Source organism: Mustela putorius, unplaced genomic scaffold, assembly GCF_011764305.1.
Source record: "Mustela putorius furo isolate JIRA1106 unplaced genomic scaffold, ASM1176430v1.1 tig00000698_pilon_pilon_pilon, whole genome shotgun sequence".
NCBI lineage: Eukaryota > Metazoa > Chordata > Mammalia > Carnivora > Mustelidae > Mustela > Mustela putorius.
In genome coordinates this window covers 619028-637097 of record NW_025421449.1, presented here as the reverse complement: position 1 = coordinate 637097, position 18070 = coordinate 619028, and the positions used below count along the sequence as shown (strand labels likewise).

The 18070-nt window shown below is 38.0% G+C and overlaps 1 protein-coding gene across 3 annotated transcripts in view; it reads right to left on the bottom strand.

The window, feature by feature from the left end:
• The window catches only part of CCAR1 (cell division cycle and apoptosis regulator 1), a 67513-nt gene that overhangs the window by 35595 nt on the left and 13848 nt on the right, over positions 1–18070 (bottom strand). For 2 of the 3 annotated variants that reach the window (XM_045083437.1, XM_045083436.1), the window contains exons 3-10: positions 15943–16115; positions 15248–15292; positions 12258–12290; positions 8547–8740; positions 7562–7676; positions 7259–7451; positions 2124–2253; positions 1731–1892 (exon numbers count right to left, since the gene is read on the bottom strand). In XM_045083437.1, coding sequence (XP_044939372.1) covers positions 1731–1892; positions 2124–2253; positions 7259–7451; positions 7562–7676; positions 8547–8740; positions 12258–12290; positions 15248–15292; positions 15943–16115 — 1045 coding nt within the window. The remainder of the gene's footprint in view (positions 1–1730; positions 1893–2123; positions 2254–7258; positions 7452–7561; positions 7677–8546; positions 8741–12257; positions 12291–15247; positions 15293–15942; positions 16116–18070) is intronic. The other variant, XM_045083438.1, reaches the window with a different exon arrangement.

Below are 18070 nucleotides of genomic sequence, written 5' to 3'. Positions count from 1 at the left end.
ATTTTTGAAGTTGTGTTCTAACCTATAGGATTTTAATTTACAATAAAACAAAAGATATACAAATGAGTCATTTCAGTATCTTATAATCACATTACTATAAAACAATCTTGATTTCTTCAAGTATAGATGAGAGAAGGTATGGTAATTTTAGAATGATTTTTATTTGTAATGGGTTGATTTGATGCTCTGGGAATTTATTTCAAAGTGTGGAAATGAAACTGTGATTGTCTAACTCAGAAGGAGACAGCTACTGAATTTACATTCTATTCATCACAATTCTCCCCCAAAGGTAGCATTCTAGACTGCAATAGTCTAGAGCAGAGCTGCTCTATTTACTATCTTTGGGCCTGGAGAAATGTTTTTCTTCTAGTAAGTTTCTCTGATATATGCAGTCTAGATATTTAAACATATATATGTAAACAGGAGTAACAAGAAAACTAGTATAAATCAAGAACAACTGCTCATTTGACCACATGACTACAGGAATATGAACTATTTAACAATTAAGCAAAGTTATTAAGCAAGATTTTTTGTGGCATTAAGTAGTTTAAGTAAATTATACTGTTTTACTCAACCTAGAACTGAATGTATAGAAATTTAAATTTTTGATAGGCCAGGATTATGAATATTAATTATTAGTCTTTGTTGAAACACAGTAATACGTCCTCAGGAGACTGAAGTGCACACAGTTATTTGTTCCTATGCTAAACAGCTTTAAACACTGCTTTTAGTTTTGTTTTTGTTTTTTTTTTTTAAAAGATTTTATTTATTTACATGACAGACAGAGATCACAGAGAAGCAGGCAGAGAGAGAGGAGGAAGCAGGCTCCCAGCTGAGCAGAGAGCCCAATGCGGAGCTTGATCCCAGGACCCTGGGACCATGTCCTGAGCTGAAGGCAGAGGCTTTAACCCACTGAGCCACCCACGCGCCCCTTAATGTTTCATTTTTATTTTACTATTAATTTGTTTGCTCCACTTGTTAATTTATCTTTTATTCAACTGCCAGTGCCAGGGCCTTCAGATAATTCCTCCTCTCCCTTAGACTAAAATTAGTCATTTTACCAATTTGCCTTTTTATGAACCACAACACTGTAGTCATTACCTGACCGTCATCCTACCACCACCATTAATTACGGAGTATCTACAACTGCCACAGATTGGATTGCTTTAGATATACACACACTAAATTTAACCTTAGCAATTCTGCTAATTGATAAAACTTCCATTTCACAAATGAAACTAAGAAATTCTTGTTAACTTACCCATTACCTCTGACTCCAAAGGCTGAAAATGTGTTTATATATACATCTTTATGCATATATTTACACATCTGTGAGTGTATATGAAGATCTATGCTGCTATTATGTCACACTATCACAACTAACTTGAAATAATAGGTCCACTGCTGTGTTATTACTCCATCACACACAATCAACTACCCATGGACTTTAAATAAAGTTATCAATAAATCTGGACCTTAAATGACTGTAACTTTAAGGAACATATTAAAAAAAAATAAGTTGATCACAAGGGGGTATCTTTTTCAATAGCTATCTTTAATGATTTTATGAATATATAAAAATACACTCCTACTTCAAATTACATTTCTACCCTATATAAATTAAAAGCTAGGGATGAAAGTTGTAAGAAAAGTATCTCTATAACACAGTCTACTAAATTAGACAAATTACAAAATTGGTTATTTAATAAAACAATGGGAAAAAAACTTACCAATCTAATGAAAATTTTGAAAACTGAACTGTGTAACGTGGAACAACACGTCGAACTCTACGAGGTGATCGTTCTCGCTCTCTTCGAGGAGATCTCTCCCGGGAACGTTTTCTCTGAGGAGATCTTTCTCTGGATCTACGTCGTTCTCTCTCCCTTTCACGACTTAAAACAAAATTTTCTAAAATTACTAGTATTTCTGGCATTACTGGACAGTTCTTTTTATAAAACAGGTAATATAAGATTCTCTAATATATTTAAACTTCTTAAAAATTGTAAAATATGTGTAACATGAACTTACTATGTAATCATTTTTAAATGTACAGTTAGTGGCATTATGTGCATTCACAGTGTGTACCATCACCACCATCAAAAGTACACTTAAAAAAAACATACCTTCGGTCATCTTTTCTGTTAGGCACTTGATCCCCTCTGTCATTCCTTCCTGAAAATCTGGATGGTGGATCTAATCTTCGTGCAGGTTGTGGCTGCGAAACTATACGAACAGGGGGCTGCAATAAACCAGCTTTAAAAGACACAGAAATAAAAAAAATTAAACTTAAATAAAAGCATTATCTAGTTAAGTTTTTACAACTAGAAAAAGTTGGCTAATATTTTAAGCTTTGTGGCCAGGAAATAGTAGACACTACTTGTATATTTGGATGTATTTTTTACAATCATTTAAAATGGAAAGGTCAGGGGGTGCCTGGGTGGCTCTGTGGTTTAAGCCTCTGCCTTCAGCTCAGGTCATGATCCCAGGGTCCTGGGATCTAGCCCCACATCAGGCTCTCTGCTCAGGAGGGAGCCTGCTTCTCCCTCTCTCTCTGCCTGCCTCTCTGCCTACTTCTGCCTACTTGTGATTTCTCTGTCAAATAAGTAAATAAAAAATCTTTTAAAAAAATGCAAATGTGATTTATAGTTCAGGTACCATATAAACCAGGCCATGGACCAAATCAAAGGGCTATAGTTTGAAATCCCCAATCCACAGAGAGTAAACTAAAGACTAATGTACAATTTGTTCACAGTGCGCCAAACTATTATCCAGTTTCCACAGAGAAAAGAACTCCTTAGTGAGAGCTCTCCACTCTGACCTAGTAATCAAATTTAGCATCAATTAACAGAAGAATGTGCCTCCTAATATAATATAATACAAATTACAAAACCTCAACTAGAATGTGTCCTGGCCAAAGCCTTTCGTTTTCTCTTTTTAAGAGAGAGAGTGCAAGTGAGTCAGGGGGTGGTGTGTTGGGGGAAGAAGGTGAGGAAGAAAGAGAATCTTAAGCAGGCTCCACACCCAGCAAGGAGCCTGACACAGAGACTCAACTTTACAACCCTAACATCATGAACTGAAAGGAGATAGCTTAACTGACAGAGCCACCCATGTGCCCCTTACTAAAGCCTTTACACTTATTCTATTAGGTTCATAGTTTATACGGCAGATAACACAAACAAGGTAAAAACATCACGAGGAATAAAGGGACATCCATAATACCATATTCCAAAAGAATCCACAAGACAACTAGCCTAATTTCTTCAAAAAGTCAAAGTCGTAAAGGAAGAAAGAAAAGGTGGGAAACTGGGGCACCTGGTTTGCTCAGTCAGTTGAGTGTCCAACTCTTAATTTCAGCTCAAGTCATAATCCCAGGGACCTCTGCTTTGGGATTTTCTCTCCCTCTCTTTCAGCCCTCTACCTTCCCCTCCACCCCCCACACTCTTTTACATAAACATTTGAAAAAAAAGAAAAAGTAGGAAACTATTCCAGAATTTAAAAAAACTAAGATAATATAACCAAACACAATGGATAAAAGCTGACTGGCTTTTTGTTTAGGAAACAAAAAACAACCTTCAAAGACATCTAGGAGACAAATGGAGAGATCTGAATATACTAAAGTACTTGAATCATTTTTCTTAGATGGAATAATAGATTGCAATTATATAGGAAAATGGTCTCAGGATGCCTGGGTGGCTCGGTCAATAAAGCCTCTGCATTTGGCTTGGGTCATGATCCCAGGGTCCTAGGACTGAGCCCCGCAGGGAGCCTGCTTCTCCCTCTCCCACTCCCCTGCTGTGTTCCTTCTCTTGCTGTCCCTCTGTCAAATAAATAATATCTTTGGAAAAAAAAAAAAAGAAAGATGTTCTCTTTTAGAAAGGACATGCTTGGGACGCCTGGGTGACTTAGTCGGTTGGGCGTCTGCCTTCTGCTCAGGTTGTGATCCCAGGGCTCTGGGATCAAGTCCCACATCAGGCTCCCTCTCCCTGCTGCTCTCCCCTGCTTTTGCAAACACTTTCCCTGACAAATAAATAAAATCTTAAAAAAAAAAAAAAAAATAGAAAGGTCATGCTTCAGCATATAGACGTGAAGTATCAGTCTAAATGCTTCAAATGAATAAGCAAAAACGGGTGTATTTGAATACATGTAAACAGACAAAACACAAAGTAAAATGTTAACATTACAGGATTGAAGTATGTAAGTGATCACTTTACAGTTCTTTCAAAATTTTTGTATAGTTAAAAATTTTCATGATAAAAACTAAGGATGAAAGAAACAGCTAACTTATGAACATTTCTTATGTTAAGAAATCCTAGTTGCTGGGGTGCCTAGGTGGCTCAGTGTGTTAAGCCTCTGCCTTCAGCTCAGTTCATGATCTCAGGGTTCTTCGATGGAGCTCCACATAGGGAGCTCTGCTCAGCAGGGAGCCTGTTTCCCTCCTTAGTTGGCAATGGAAATTTTCTTTTTTTAAAGACTTTGACAGAGAGAAAGAGAGAGCACAAGCAGGGGAGCAGCAGGCAGGAGCAGGAGAAGCTGAGTAGAGAGCCTGATATGGTGGCGGTTGATCCCAAGTCCCTGGAATTATGACCTGAGCCAAAGGTAGATGCTTAATCAACTGAACCACCTAGGCACCCCTAAGTAAAATCTTTAAAAAACAAACAAACAGGAGCACCTGGGTTGCTCAGTCATTAAAGTGTCTGCCTCCAGTTCGGGTCATATTCTCAGCATCCTGGGATTGAGAAGCTCCCCCCCCCCCCCCCCCCCCCCCCCATAGCAGGCTCCCTGCTCAGCAGGAGGCCTGCTTCTCCCTCTGCCTGTTGCTTCCCCTGCTTGTGTTACCTCTCTCTCCCTATTTCTGTCATCAATAAATAAAATCTTTAAAACAAAACAGGAGGACAGCTAGGTGGCTCAATCAGTTAAACATCTGCCTTCACCTCAGGTCATGATCCCACAGTTCTGGGATTGAGCCCCACATTGTGCTCCCTGCTCAGAGGGGAAATATGCTTCTCCTTCAGCCCCTCACTCCTACTTAAACACTCATGCACTCTCTCTCATTCACTCTCCAATAAATAAATAACAATTAAAAAAAAAAGAAGAAGAAAAAGTAAGTCATACACAGCAGATTATATAAATGGAATCAAACACTGTAACATTCAAAGAGACAAATCTAAATTGTATTAGGTGAAGGGGAGGGAGGGGAGAGGGATGAGGGATCTGTACCCTTGAAACAAGTAATGCATTATGTGTTAATAAAAAAAACTCACCTATAGTATGTGGACGCATATTTAGAGAGTAAAACCATTAAAAAAGACTGAACAGCAAAATTTTAATTTCTTACCCAAAAAATTACATATGTATTTTAGTAACTCATTACACTGTAATCTCTTTTCATTATTTTATATGTGACATAATAAAAGAGAAAATGATATAAATGACACTTAAAAAATATTAATTAGGGGCACCTGCATAGCTCAGCCGTAAGCATCTGACCCTTGATTTTGGCTCACATCACGACCTCAAGGTCACGGGATAGAGCCCTGCATTGGACTACACACTTGTCAGAATCTGCTTTAATTTCTCTCCTCTCCCTCCCTCTCCGCTCTTCTCCCTGCTCCTGTGCTCTTTCTCTAAAATAAGTCAATCTTAAAAAAAAAAAGAAAAAGAAAAAAAAAGCTCACCAAAAACAACAGAATAATGAATTAAGTAGGCTTTTTTTTGGGTCACCTGGTGGCTCAGTCAGTTGACCATCTGCCTTCGGTTAAGGTCGTGATCCTAGGGTTCTGGGTTCAAGCCCCACATTTGGCTCCCTGCTAGGCAATCTGCTTCTCCCGCTCCCCCTGCCCCCTCCCCTCATTTTCACTCTATTTATAAAGAAATAAAATCTTGAAAAAAACAAACAAAAAAACCCCGCTTCTCTTAAGCCAAGGTTATCTTATTACCATTTCAATTAAAAGTGTCCAGAATTTCAAATAATTAATTTACAAAGTAAAATGTAAAATACAGCTCACTTATTTCATGCACTGTAATTCAACAAGTAATTTAAAGTACTACCACCATGGGGCGCCTGGATGTCTCAGTCATTAAGCACCTGCCTTCAGCTCTGGTCATGATCCCAGGGTCCTGGTATCAAGTCCTGCATTGGGCTCCCTGCTCAGCGGGAAGCCTGCTTCTCCCTCTCCTACTCCCCCTGCTTATATTCCCTCTCTCACTGTGTTTCTGTCAAATAAATAAAATCTTCTTTTTTTTTTTTTTTTTTTTTTAAAGATTTTTATTTATTTGTTAGAGAGAGAGATACAGAGCGCAAGCACAGGCAGACAGAGTGGCAGGCTAGAGGCAGAGGGAGAAGCAGGCTCCCTGCCAAGCAAGGAGCCCGATGTGGGACTCGATCCCAGGACGCTGGGATCATGACCTGAGCCGAAGGCAGCCGCTTAACCAACTGAGCCACCCAGGCGTCCCATAATAAATAAAATCTTCTTAAAAAAATAAAGTACTACCACCAAAGAACATTTACATAAAATATTATGTTTAGGGGCATCTGGTTGGCCCATTGGGTTAAGTAGGCAACTCTGGATTTTGGCTCAGGTCATGACGTTACAATCCTGGGACTGAGCCCCATGTTGGGCTCCCTGGTTAGCGGAGACTCTGCTTATAGATTCTCTTCTCTCCCTGTCTGCCTCTCCCCACAATTAAATAAATTTTTAAAAATACAGTAAATAAAATGTTATGATTATATGAAATTTTCTTCAATTACAGATAAGATACCAATAAAGGGATTGGGGATTAACAGTTCTGATATTTAAGTTCACAAAGAGCATCTCTTTCTGTAAGAGCAATAACGGGAGCCTGGGTGGCTCAGATGTTAAGCGTCTGCTTTTAGTTCAGGTCATGATACCAGAGTCCTGGGATCAAGCCTCAGGTCGGGCTCCCAGCTCAGCAGGGAGTCTACTTCTCCCTCTCTCTCTGCCTCTCCTGCTGCTTGTGCTTTCTCTCTCAGTCTCCGTCTCAAATTAATAAATAAAATCTTTTAAAAAATTAAAGTTAAAATTTAAAAAAAATACAAGAGCAATAAAATAAAAATACTTCCAAACAGCTACAGAAGTAGAAGTGGTCTGCATAAGATACTTACTTGCAAGTATTCTGGAAATCCTGCCTTTTTTTTTTTTTTTTTAAATAATTAAAAGCATATTCTCATTATTTTAACTACACAGTTGTAAAAGTTATGTGTTAGCCTTAAACTGAAAAGACACATTACAAGTAGTACCTTTTTGCTGTGGCTGCTGTAATAAAGGCTGTGGCTGAGTCTGCAATAATGGTGTAATAGAAGCTGCTGAGATCTGGGCTTGCAGCAAGGACTGGGGTTGGGGCTGCGCCTGAACACCAAATGTCGTCTGTGGTGCAATTGGCTGAAGTACAGCAGGAGGAGTCTTCAGTAAAGGCTGAGTTTGGGATTGATTCTTAACCAAAATAAAGAAATAAAATAAAAATTTGAAGAGGAAGAAAAAACTTAGAAAATTAGAAGATGAATCACCCAATACTGTAACACCTAACCCAGTATTTTATATACCTGATTCGGTAGCGTCTGAATTCTTTGAGCATTCCATTTAAAAGGCATATTGGGATTATATGTAGCTTCGACCAATACTCTGTCACCCACTTGGGGGGTTTTCCCTTTGACAGCACTGGAAAAAAAAATTAAGTTAAATATATACACAATTAAGAGATTCCTCCAAAAAATTCTGTATATGTAGTATTTTATCAAACGTAAACTATCTGAAATGGAAGTCTAAAAGAAAAAAGCTCTCTTAAGAAGTAAATATACCTCGACTTATTTTATTTTAGAACAAATGTTTTACCCTGAAAAACACAGGGTTTGAAATGTTAGAAATAACTTTGCACCTCATATTCTGCCAATATTGTGTCTCTCCATCTGCAGTACGTTCTAACTTTTACAATCCAAAAGTAAGATTTTCCTTGTGCTGTGGAGTGGTAAGAGAAATGAAGATGGTACACAGGAGACCAATTTCCAGAAAAATATCATATGATAATTAAATTTAATTTCCCAAATAAAGTACTTCTAAAGCAGTTCACTAGAATACAGCAGAAATATCCACATGCAATCACATCACACTAACAAAATAGTATTTTGAATGTTAGTCATTATTCATTCAATCCTACCCATTAATTTTTCAATTAAAAATGCTTTTTTAGTACATAGTGTCATTAGATAAGTCAAACATATTTAAATTTTAAAAGGCATATGACTAGTTCAATCTCTGCTCTCACTGTAAGTCTGCCCATGGTGAGTTAAAAATATTAACTCACTCCTATAAAATATGTATAAAGAATTCACCATAATTATTTTATTCAGTAACCAGAAGATATCTTCACTCATTTTCTCCATGAATAAAGGCCAGATATAAATATAATATAAGCTAGATGGTTAAAAGAAAAAATTATAATTAAACTATAATGCTATGCCACAATTTGGTCTTATCAATATATTTCATGCTAAACAAAAGAAGGCATTTGCCAACACCTAATTAAGTTACCTAAGCTGAAAGAATACATCTTCATCCACAAATCCAAATGTATCATGTAGTTTTGTAACTACTCCTGTAAAAACACGTTGTTTCTGAGGCTGGGTTTGTTGCTGACTCGACCTCGGTGTGGGATACGATACAGTTATCTGGGCTGCAGGCTGAGGAGTAGACAGGCTAAGGCTTGTAGGCAATGCAACAGCTGGCTATAAAAAAAAATTAAGATCGAGATCGAATTAAGCTAATGAAATACTCTAGAAATTAAAAATGACCACTCAAAACTAATGCGAAATGCTAAAGTTAGGAAATACTCATGTACACATTGAAGGTAAGAATCAAGTCTGAAAAAAACTTTACTATCTACCTCAACAACATTAAATTCCATAAAATTAATATTGTCACAGCCTGTTCCAGGCAAAGAAAATACCATACTAAAATGAGATTTAAGAATACTGCAGGAGCGCCTGGTGGCTTAGTAGGTTGAGTGTCCCAGCTCTTGATTTTAGCTCAGGTCATGATTTCAGGGTCGAGATGGAGCCCTGCACTCAGGAGGGAGTCCCTCTGGGATTCTCTTACTCTCCCTCTGCCCCTACTCACACTTGAGTGAGCGCACACGTGCGAGTACACACACTCTAAGATAAATAATGCACATTGAGGCGCCTAGGTGGCTCAGTCACTTAAGCATCTGACTCATGATTTCTCAGGTTGTGAGATCAAGGCCCACATCAGACTCATGTGCTGGGCATGGAGACTGCTTAAGATGCTCTCTCCCCTTGGGGAGGGTATGTGCTATGGTGAGTGCAGTGAAGTGTGTAAACCTGGTGATTCACAGACCTGTACCCCTAGGGATAAAAATATATGTTTATAAAAAAATTAAATTAAAAAAAAAAAAGATTCTCTCTCCCTCTTCCTGTGTACCGCCTCCCATAAAAAAATACTGTGTATGTTAGAGGTAGATGCCTGGCTGGCTCAGTTGGTGGAGTATGGGAATCTTGATCTCGAGGTTGTGGGCTCAAACCCTACATTGGGAGTAGAGATTACTTAAAAACAAAAACCTGCAAATTTTAGTCCCCTCTTAGAAATTCAAATAGTGGCATAATACTCAGCAAGGTCCTATATAAGTGAAATAGGTAAAAAAAAAAAAAAGACAAATATGTATAATCTCACTTACATGTGAAATCTAAAAAAAAAAACAAACCAAAAAATTCATAGAAACAGAATAGAAGCTTGGTGATTGCCAAGGGTATGGAGGAAGAAATGGGTGAAGTTGGTCAAAAAGTACAAACGTCTAGTTATAAGCTAAATATTAAGTTCCACGGATGTAATGTAAAGATAATGACCATAACACAGTATTTGTGTATTTGAAAGTTGCTGACATAGTACCTCTTAAAAGTTCTCAACAGAAAAAAATTTTAATGATGTGAGGTGATTCATGTTAAAAAGAATCTTATTATGGTCACCATTTCACAATATATACATAAATCAAACTATGTTGTATACCTTCTGTTAATACGTTATATACCAATCATCTTTCCATAAAACTGAACAAACAAGAAAAATGTTAACACTTTCATTTGTCTATTCTGGCATAATCAAACATAAACAGCATATTGCTGTTAAAATGTCTATATATAAATAGAAATAAAATCATCAGAAACAAAGAAACAATCATCTAACTCTTCAAGGCAAAACAAGAATTCAACATTTCTCAGACTATGACCACAAAATTATTTCCCATGAAATTTCTTTAACATCCTGAGACAATAATGATTTATGGGTGCAAACTGGGAAATGCTATCCAAGAAAAGACTAGACTGCTTTTTATAGCTTTTCTACTCAGTTTGGAAATTCTATTGGAGACTGAATATACAAGATCAGTGTCAGTTAATTTTGATTCCTTAATAAAAACAAAGTGAGGCTGACTTTTTTTTTTTACAAAAATAATATATTCAAAACTAAAATGGTATGAAAAGGTTATAAACTACAAAGCTTCTTCTCTACTCCTGCTCCTCAGCTATCCAATTCCCTATCCATGGACAATCACTGTTACAGGTTCTGCTTCCTTTTTATCAGTTTCATAGTATTTCACTTTAAGTCAGTAAACCATGGCCCCTGGTCCAAATCCAGCCCACAGCTTATGATTTTGTGATTTTTGTACAGATCAGAAACCAGGGATGGTTTCCTACCCTTTATTAATTCTTAATGATTTTATTCATTTATTTGAGAGACAGAGAATGAAAGGGGGGGTGGGGAGGGCTTGTGCAGAGGGAGAGGGACAGACTCCCTGCTCAGCTGGGAAACACACAGAGCTCAATCTCAGGACCCAGAGATCATGACCTGAGTGAAGTCAGACACCTAACTGAGTCACCCATGTGCCCTGATTTCTTAGACTTTAAAATAATTTTTAAAAAGAAAAAAAAAAATGCAACAGACTGTAAGTCATCCATAAACCTAAAGGAGCACTACTGTAAGTTTAAAAATGTTAAGTGTCATAAATTTAAAAACGGGGCACTTGGGTGCTTCAGTCATTAGGAATCTGCCTTCGACTCAGGTCATGATCCCAGCATCCTGGGATGAGAGTCCCACATCGGGCTCCCTGCTCAGCAGAGAACCTGCTTCTCCCTCTCCAGCTCCCCTGTGCTTGTGCTCCCTTTTCTTGCTCTCTGCTGTAAATAAATAAATCTTTTTTTTTTTTTTTTTTAAGTAAGTTTAAAAACGGGAAAGCCTTGGTGGCTGGCTGGTTAAGTCTCTAACTTGATTTTGGCTCAAGTCATGGTCTCAGGATCATAGGATTAAGCCCCATATCGGGCTCTACACTCAGTGTAGAGTCTCCTTATCCTTCTCCCCCTGCTCTTTACTGTGCACTCTCTCTCAAATAAATAAAATATGTATTTTTTGAAGTTCAAAAACACTTTAATGCTGCTGAAAAATTAAATTGATAATGTAATACAACACTCTCACCTATTAAGGTCAAGCTTAAAACGATATAATAAAAACATTTTTCTAAAAATATTAGCTAAATGAAAATGTATTAAAATTAAGTTTAGGGCGCGTGGGTGGTTCAGTTGTTTAAGCCACTGCATTCGGCTGAGGTCATAATCCCAGAATCCCAGGATCAAGTCCCACATCAGGCTCCCACCTCCACAGGGAATCTGCTTCTCCCTCTGACCTTCTCCCCTCTCATACTCTCTCTCTCTCTTACTGTCTCTCTCTCTCAAATAAATAAATAAAATCTTTAAAAAAAGAAAAAAAGGAATTAAGTTTAAAGTGAAAATTAAGGTTAGGGGCGCCTGGGAGACTCAGGCGGTTAAGCATCTGCCTTCAGCTCAGGTCATGATCCTAGGGTCCTGGGATCGAGCCCTGCATTGGGATTCCTGCTCAGCAAAGAGCCTGCTTCTCTTTACCCTTCTGTCCCCTCCCCCAGCTTGAGTTACCTCTCTCCCTGTCAAATAAATAAAATCTTAAAAAAAAAAAAAAAAAAGATTAAGTTTTACACAAGACCTCATATTTATTCAAACTAGATCACAGCTGGATCTACAATCAAATACCATTAAAGACAAAACAACAACATGCATTCCACCTTTATTTCATATACTGTTAAACTAATATGTAAATCAACCAATATTCATCTTCAAACCCTGAAAGAAATACTAAAATAGGAATAAAACTTTGGTCTATTCTTCACTCAGATATCCAAAAGAAACAGATTAATGGCAAACTAACCTGTGTTAAAAGGGTCTGCTGAGGTTGCTGTAACTGAAAATAGAAAAAACAAGCAAAAATAGGGAAGAAAAAAGAAAAGAATCAATCAAAATTCTTTCACAGATGCTCTAAAGAAAAATTCCTATTAAATGGGTACTTTATTTCTAATTAAGAAATAAGGTGAAAAATAACAGAAGTCATCAGGTGTAAGATTTCCTACAACTATTTCTAACTGCAGACCTGATGTATCACTAACGCATTCAATGGGGCACCTGGCTGGCTCAGTCAGTAGAGCATGTGACTACTGATCTCAGTGTTTGAGCCCAAGTTACGTGAAGAGATTACTAAACATAAAATCTTTTCTTTTTTTCAAGATTTAGCTTATTCATCTGACAGAGAGAGAGAGCAAGCAAAAGTAGGGAGAGCGCAGGCAAAGGGAGAGGGAGAAGCAGGCTCCCTGTTGCAGAAAGCCCGATGAGGGGCTCAATCCCAGGACCTTAGGATGACCTGACCCAAAGGCAGACACTGAGCCACTCAGGCGCCCCTAAATATAAAATCTTTAAAACAAACAAACGAACAAAAAAACCTAACACATCCAATAAAGAAACTGATCTTTTACCTTATTTCAGAGTAACAACCCCCCCCAAAACAAAAACACACACACACACACACACAAAATCCTTAAGTACTTAGATGGGAAATTTCTTTTTTTTTTTTTTTTTAAGATTTTATTTATTTATTTGACAGAGATCACAAGTAGGCAGAGAGGCAGGCAGAGAGAGAGGAGGAAGCAGGCTCCCTGCTGAGCAGAGAGCACGATGCAGGGCTTGTTCCCAGGACTCTGGGATCATGACCTGAACTGAAAGCAGTGACTTTAACCCACTGAGCCACCCAGGCGCCCCTAGATGGGAAATTTCTATTATTAAATTATTGGTCACCATGCTACAGAAATATCACTGGGGAAAAAAAAAATACTGGCTCTCTAAATATTGTATCTGATAACAGATTAATACACAAAATATATAAAACACACAAAATCTTACACCAAGAAACAAATAACCCAATTAAAAAATGGGTAGAGGAAATGGACAGACAGTGTTCAAAAGTAGACATAAAGATTGAGAAGAGAAACATGAAAAGGTGTGCAACATCATGCATCACCAGGGAAATGCAAATCAAAACCACAATGAACTGTCAAAATAGCTGACACCTGTCAGAAGAGCTAAAGCCAAAAACACAAGAAACAAGTGTTCGGCAAGATGTGAAGAAAAAACCTTTATGTACTTTTGGTGGAATGTAAATTGGTACAGCCACTGTGGAAAACACTGTAGACGTTCCTCATAAAATCAAAAGCAGAAATACCCCATATAACCCAGTAATTCTACCATTGTATATTTACCTAAAGAGAAAAAATGCTAATTTAAATGATGTATGTATCCCTATGTTTACCACATTATTTACAATAGCCAAGATGTGGAAACAACCTGTCCATCAACAGATAAATGGATAAGGAAAACCTGGAGGGTATACACATGCACACATGCAACGGAGTATTATATAGCCATAAAAAGGATTAGCCTGTGCCATTTGAGACAACACAGATGGACCTACAGGGTATTATGCAAAGAGAAATATGTCAGCCTGAGGAAGAAATACTGTAGGATTCCACTCATAAGCAGAATCTTAAGATAAACAAAACAATGGGCAAGTGGGTGGCTCAGCTGGTAAGCATCTGTCTTCAGCTCATGATCTCCAGGTCCTAGGATCCAGCCCCACGTTCAGTGGGGAATCTATTTCTCCCTCTCCTTCCCCTCCCCTGCTCTAATAAATAGATAAAATCTTAAAAATAATAAAGATAAAAAATAGAGGTTCATGGGGTGCCTGGCCGAGTCAGTTGGTAGAACATGCAACTCTTCATCTCAAGAGTTGTGAGTTTATGCCCCAGGCTGAGCATAAAGCTTCCATTTAAAAAACTTCAAAAATATTAAAAAAAATAAAGTAGGGGTGGCGTTGGTGGCTCAGTCAGTTAAGCACCTAACTTTTTATTTCAAGATTTTATTTATTTACTTGAGAGAAACACAGCGAGAGAGGGAACACAAGCAGAGGGAGTAGGAGAGGGAGAAGTAGGCTTCCCGCCAAGCAGGGAGCCTGGACTCAAGACCTGAGCTGAAGGCAGCTGCTTAACGACTAAGCCACCCAGGTGCCCCTAAGCATCTAACTCTTGATTTTGGCTCAGGTCATGGTCTCAAAGTTGTGAGACTGAGTCCTACATGGGGCTCCATGCTGGACATGGAGCCTGCTTAAGATTATCTTTCTCTCTCTCCTTTTGCCTCTCTCCCCCGTTCACGCTCTTGTTCTACAAAAAAATAAACAAAAATAAAAAATAAAGGCTTAAAGCCAATGGTCTATCTAGGATTAAGGCTTCAAATGGGAAAAAGGATCTTTTCATTTTATTATGTGGTCTAATACAGCACAGTAGGGGTAGATGTTCCACAGAAGACCTGGTACAAAGATTCAGTAATACAGTGATTCTTTCCAAGAAACATGTGACAGGGCACCTAGGTGGCTTCAGTTAATTAAGCATCTGCCTTCAGTTCTGGTTCTGAACCTGGGATCCTGGGGTCCTGGGATCCAGCACAGTTCAGGCTCCCTGCTAAGTGGGGAGTCTGCCTCTCCCTCTCACTATGATCCTCCCCTCTTCCTCATGCTCTCTCTCAAATATATAAATGAATCAAACTCTGAAAGAAAAAAAGAAAGCAAGAAAGAAACGAGGGAGGAAGGAAAGGAAGAAATGTGACAAAGACATGCTATTAATTACTTGGATTTTCAGGACTTCTCTTCTATAGTCCTCTCCCTCAGAGACATTCCTTTTTGCCTACCTCATTTAGCCCACCCCCAAAGAATTCAAATCACACATTAATGTAGCGTACAGGAAATAAAATCTATATAAACTGAATCTGGGACAAATTATTTTTTTATATCAGTTTTTAACACGAAAAATATAAACTAACCTGTTGTTGCACACTATACAAGGCCTGCTGAGGTTGTGAATATTGCTGGAAAAAAAGATTTTTCAAAGAAAAATATGAAGTCAGTTTTATTCATTCTCAAGAAGCAATATACATACATACAAATACATAAACAAAATCACACTATAAAGAAATTTTGTGGAACAACTAAAGTTCTCCAAAATAAACCAAAATGATGATTCCTTATACTCAGGAATTAAGAACTGAATTTTATTCAAATAACCGAGGTATAAGAACTGCCAGTTTTATGAATTTTGATTGTCCAACTGTACCATTCTGTATGTCTTAGGCACATACAATTTTTATTACATGAAAAAACAATAAGCATAATAAAAACGCACAATTATTGGGGTGCCTGGGTGGAAAAGTTAGTTAAGTTTCTTGGTTTCAGCTCAGGTCATGATCTCAGGGACCTGGGATCCAGCCCCACCTTAGGCTCCATGCTCAGCACAGAGTTTGTTTGGGATTCTCCTTCTCCCTCTGCCCCTCCACCATGTGCATTTGTGTGCATGTGCAAGCACAGGCTCGCTCTCTCAAATACATAAATCTAAAAACAAACAAACAAACAAAAAACCCCAACAGAACAAAACCCCACTATTATTAATTCTTTAAAATTATCTGGCTACTCAGATATGACGGTTTACTATGCCACACACTGAAAACCAGGGAAGACTCACCTGTTGCAATGCAGCTGCTGCGGCTGCAGCTTGTTGCTGTAAGGCTGCAGTCTGAGTTAACTGATAGTTTGCTGGGGTTTGTGTGGTAAGTCCTGCTGCTGCTAATGCAGTTTGCTGGGTATAAATGGTAGGAGATGCTCCAAGGAGTGATGGTTGTTGAACACCCAATGCAGCTAAAATGAGATTAGAAAGGAAAAGGAAAAAAAAAGAGCATTATTCGGATCCTTTCTAGGAGTTTTCCGTAAGTGCTAAGTTATGAATTATGTTCTGCCATTGTCCAGTAAAAACATAAAGCAAAATTCCAGTAATGCTTGTTAAATTTAATTGATTCAGGGCACCTGGGTGGCTCAGGTCATGATCCCAGGGTTGGGGATCAAGCCTGGCATCGGGTTCCCCACTCAGCGAGCGGGAAGCCTGCTTCTCCCTCCCCCACTCCCCTTGCTTGTGTTCCTTTTCTGGTTGTCTCTGTCAAATAAATAAAATATTAAAAATAAAAAAATAAATGTAATTGATTCAAGTGCCTCCTGAGATCCCAGTGGCTTTATACTAAATTTTTATATCATAATAGATACAAGACATTATTCTATAAAATTAAACTACATAATGAACACAACTACCCTTACCTAGACCAAGAGGCTAAACTGCTCTCAAGAAGTATTTTTAGGAAAAGAGGAAAAAATAAAGTGTACTATTATACTTCTCTTGAATTTACTGTTTTATCTCAATAAATGTGAATCACATATTGAAGACAGTGTTAATGAAAGTGATCCACCCTAAAACTTTCCATTGGACAAAATTTTCATACACTTATTTTGCATTAAAGATTTAAATACTAGGAAACAGACCAAAGCAGCTTTTGTGGGTTTGGTTTTTTTTAAGGTTTTATTTATTTCTGTGAGAGAGAAAGTGAGAAAGAGAGCATGAGCAAAGAAGGAGGGGCAGAGGGAGAGGGAGAAACAGATTCCCTGTTGAGCTGGAAGTTGGGCATGGGGGCTAACTCCTGGAACCTGGAGATCATGACCTGAGCCAAAGGCAAATGCTTAAACTGACTAAGCTACCCAGGCATCCTAACTTTTGTGTTTTAAAGCACAAAAAGTTTTTAATTTTAGTCCACTACTACACTGGACAATGAGACAAGATTAACCATAGTGACTTAAAACTGTAATTTGATTAAACCAAACTTAGAGGACTCAGAATGATAAATTAGGTACTTAATGTTTAATGTATGCTTAAAAAGCTCAAGAAACATGAGAAAGATTTTACTTGATGTTTTCATACAATTCCACTGAATGCAAAAAAGCAATCAACTAAAAACTGCAGTGTATGGGGCACTTGGGTGGCTCAGTTGTTAAGTGTTTGCCTTTGGCTCAGGTCATGATCTCCAGGTCCTGGGATCCAGGCCCATGTCAGGCTCCCAACTCAGAGGGAAGCCTGCTTTTCCCTCCCCCTGCTTGTGCTTTCTCTGCCTCTCTCTCTCTAATGAATAAATGAAATCTTTAAAATAAATAATAAATATAAAAAATAAATAAAATACATAAAAACTGCAGTGCAGCACTCCTGTTCTTAAAATTGTATTTCCTGATACAATGACTAGCTCCACAGGACATTGAAGTCGGAAAATTAGAAAGGGCCCAAGGTTTAAAAAGCTGAGGGAACGGGGCATCTGGCTGGCTCAGCTGCTAGAGTATGCAATTCCTGATCACAGGGTCATGAGTTTAAGACCTACAATGGTCAAAGAGCTTACTTAAAAGTTTAGGAAACAGTGATTTAAGCACATATTTTTACTGCAGAATTTCTCAGAACCTTTAATATGCCAACTCAGCATTCTGAATCCCAAAAGATTGCCATAAAAGCAATATTTACACATGGAACACTCCCGTTTCCAAAGCATCTTGCTTGTATCTGAAAACAACCTCAAAAAATGCTGCTCTATAATTATTAGTTAACAACCTTATAAAAAGAACAATATTTTGCTTTGTAAGAACAGAACAAAGAACGTTAATGAATTAACTGAAGCACCTAGTCTAGAATATCCCAGAAAATCTTTAGAAGTACAAGGTTCATAATCAGTTGTTTAAAAGTTCAGACTAGGGGGCGCCTAGGTGGCTCAGTGGGTTAAGCCTCTGCC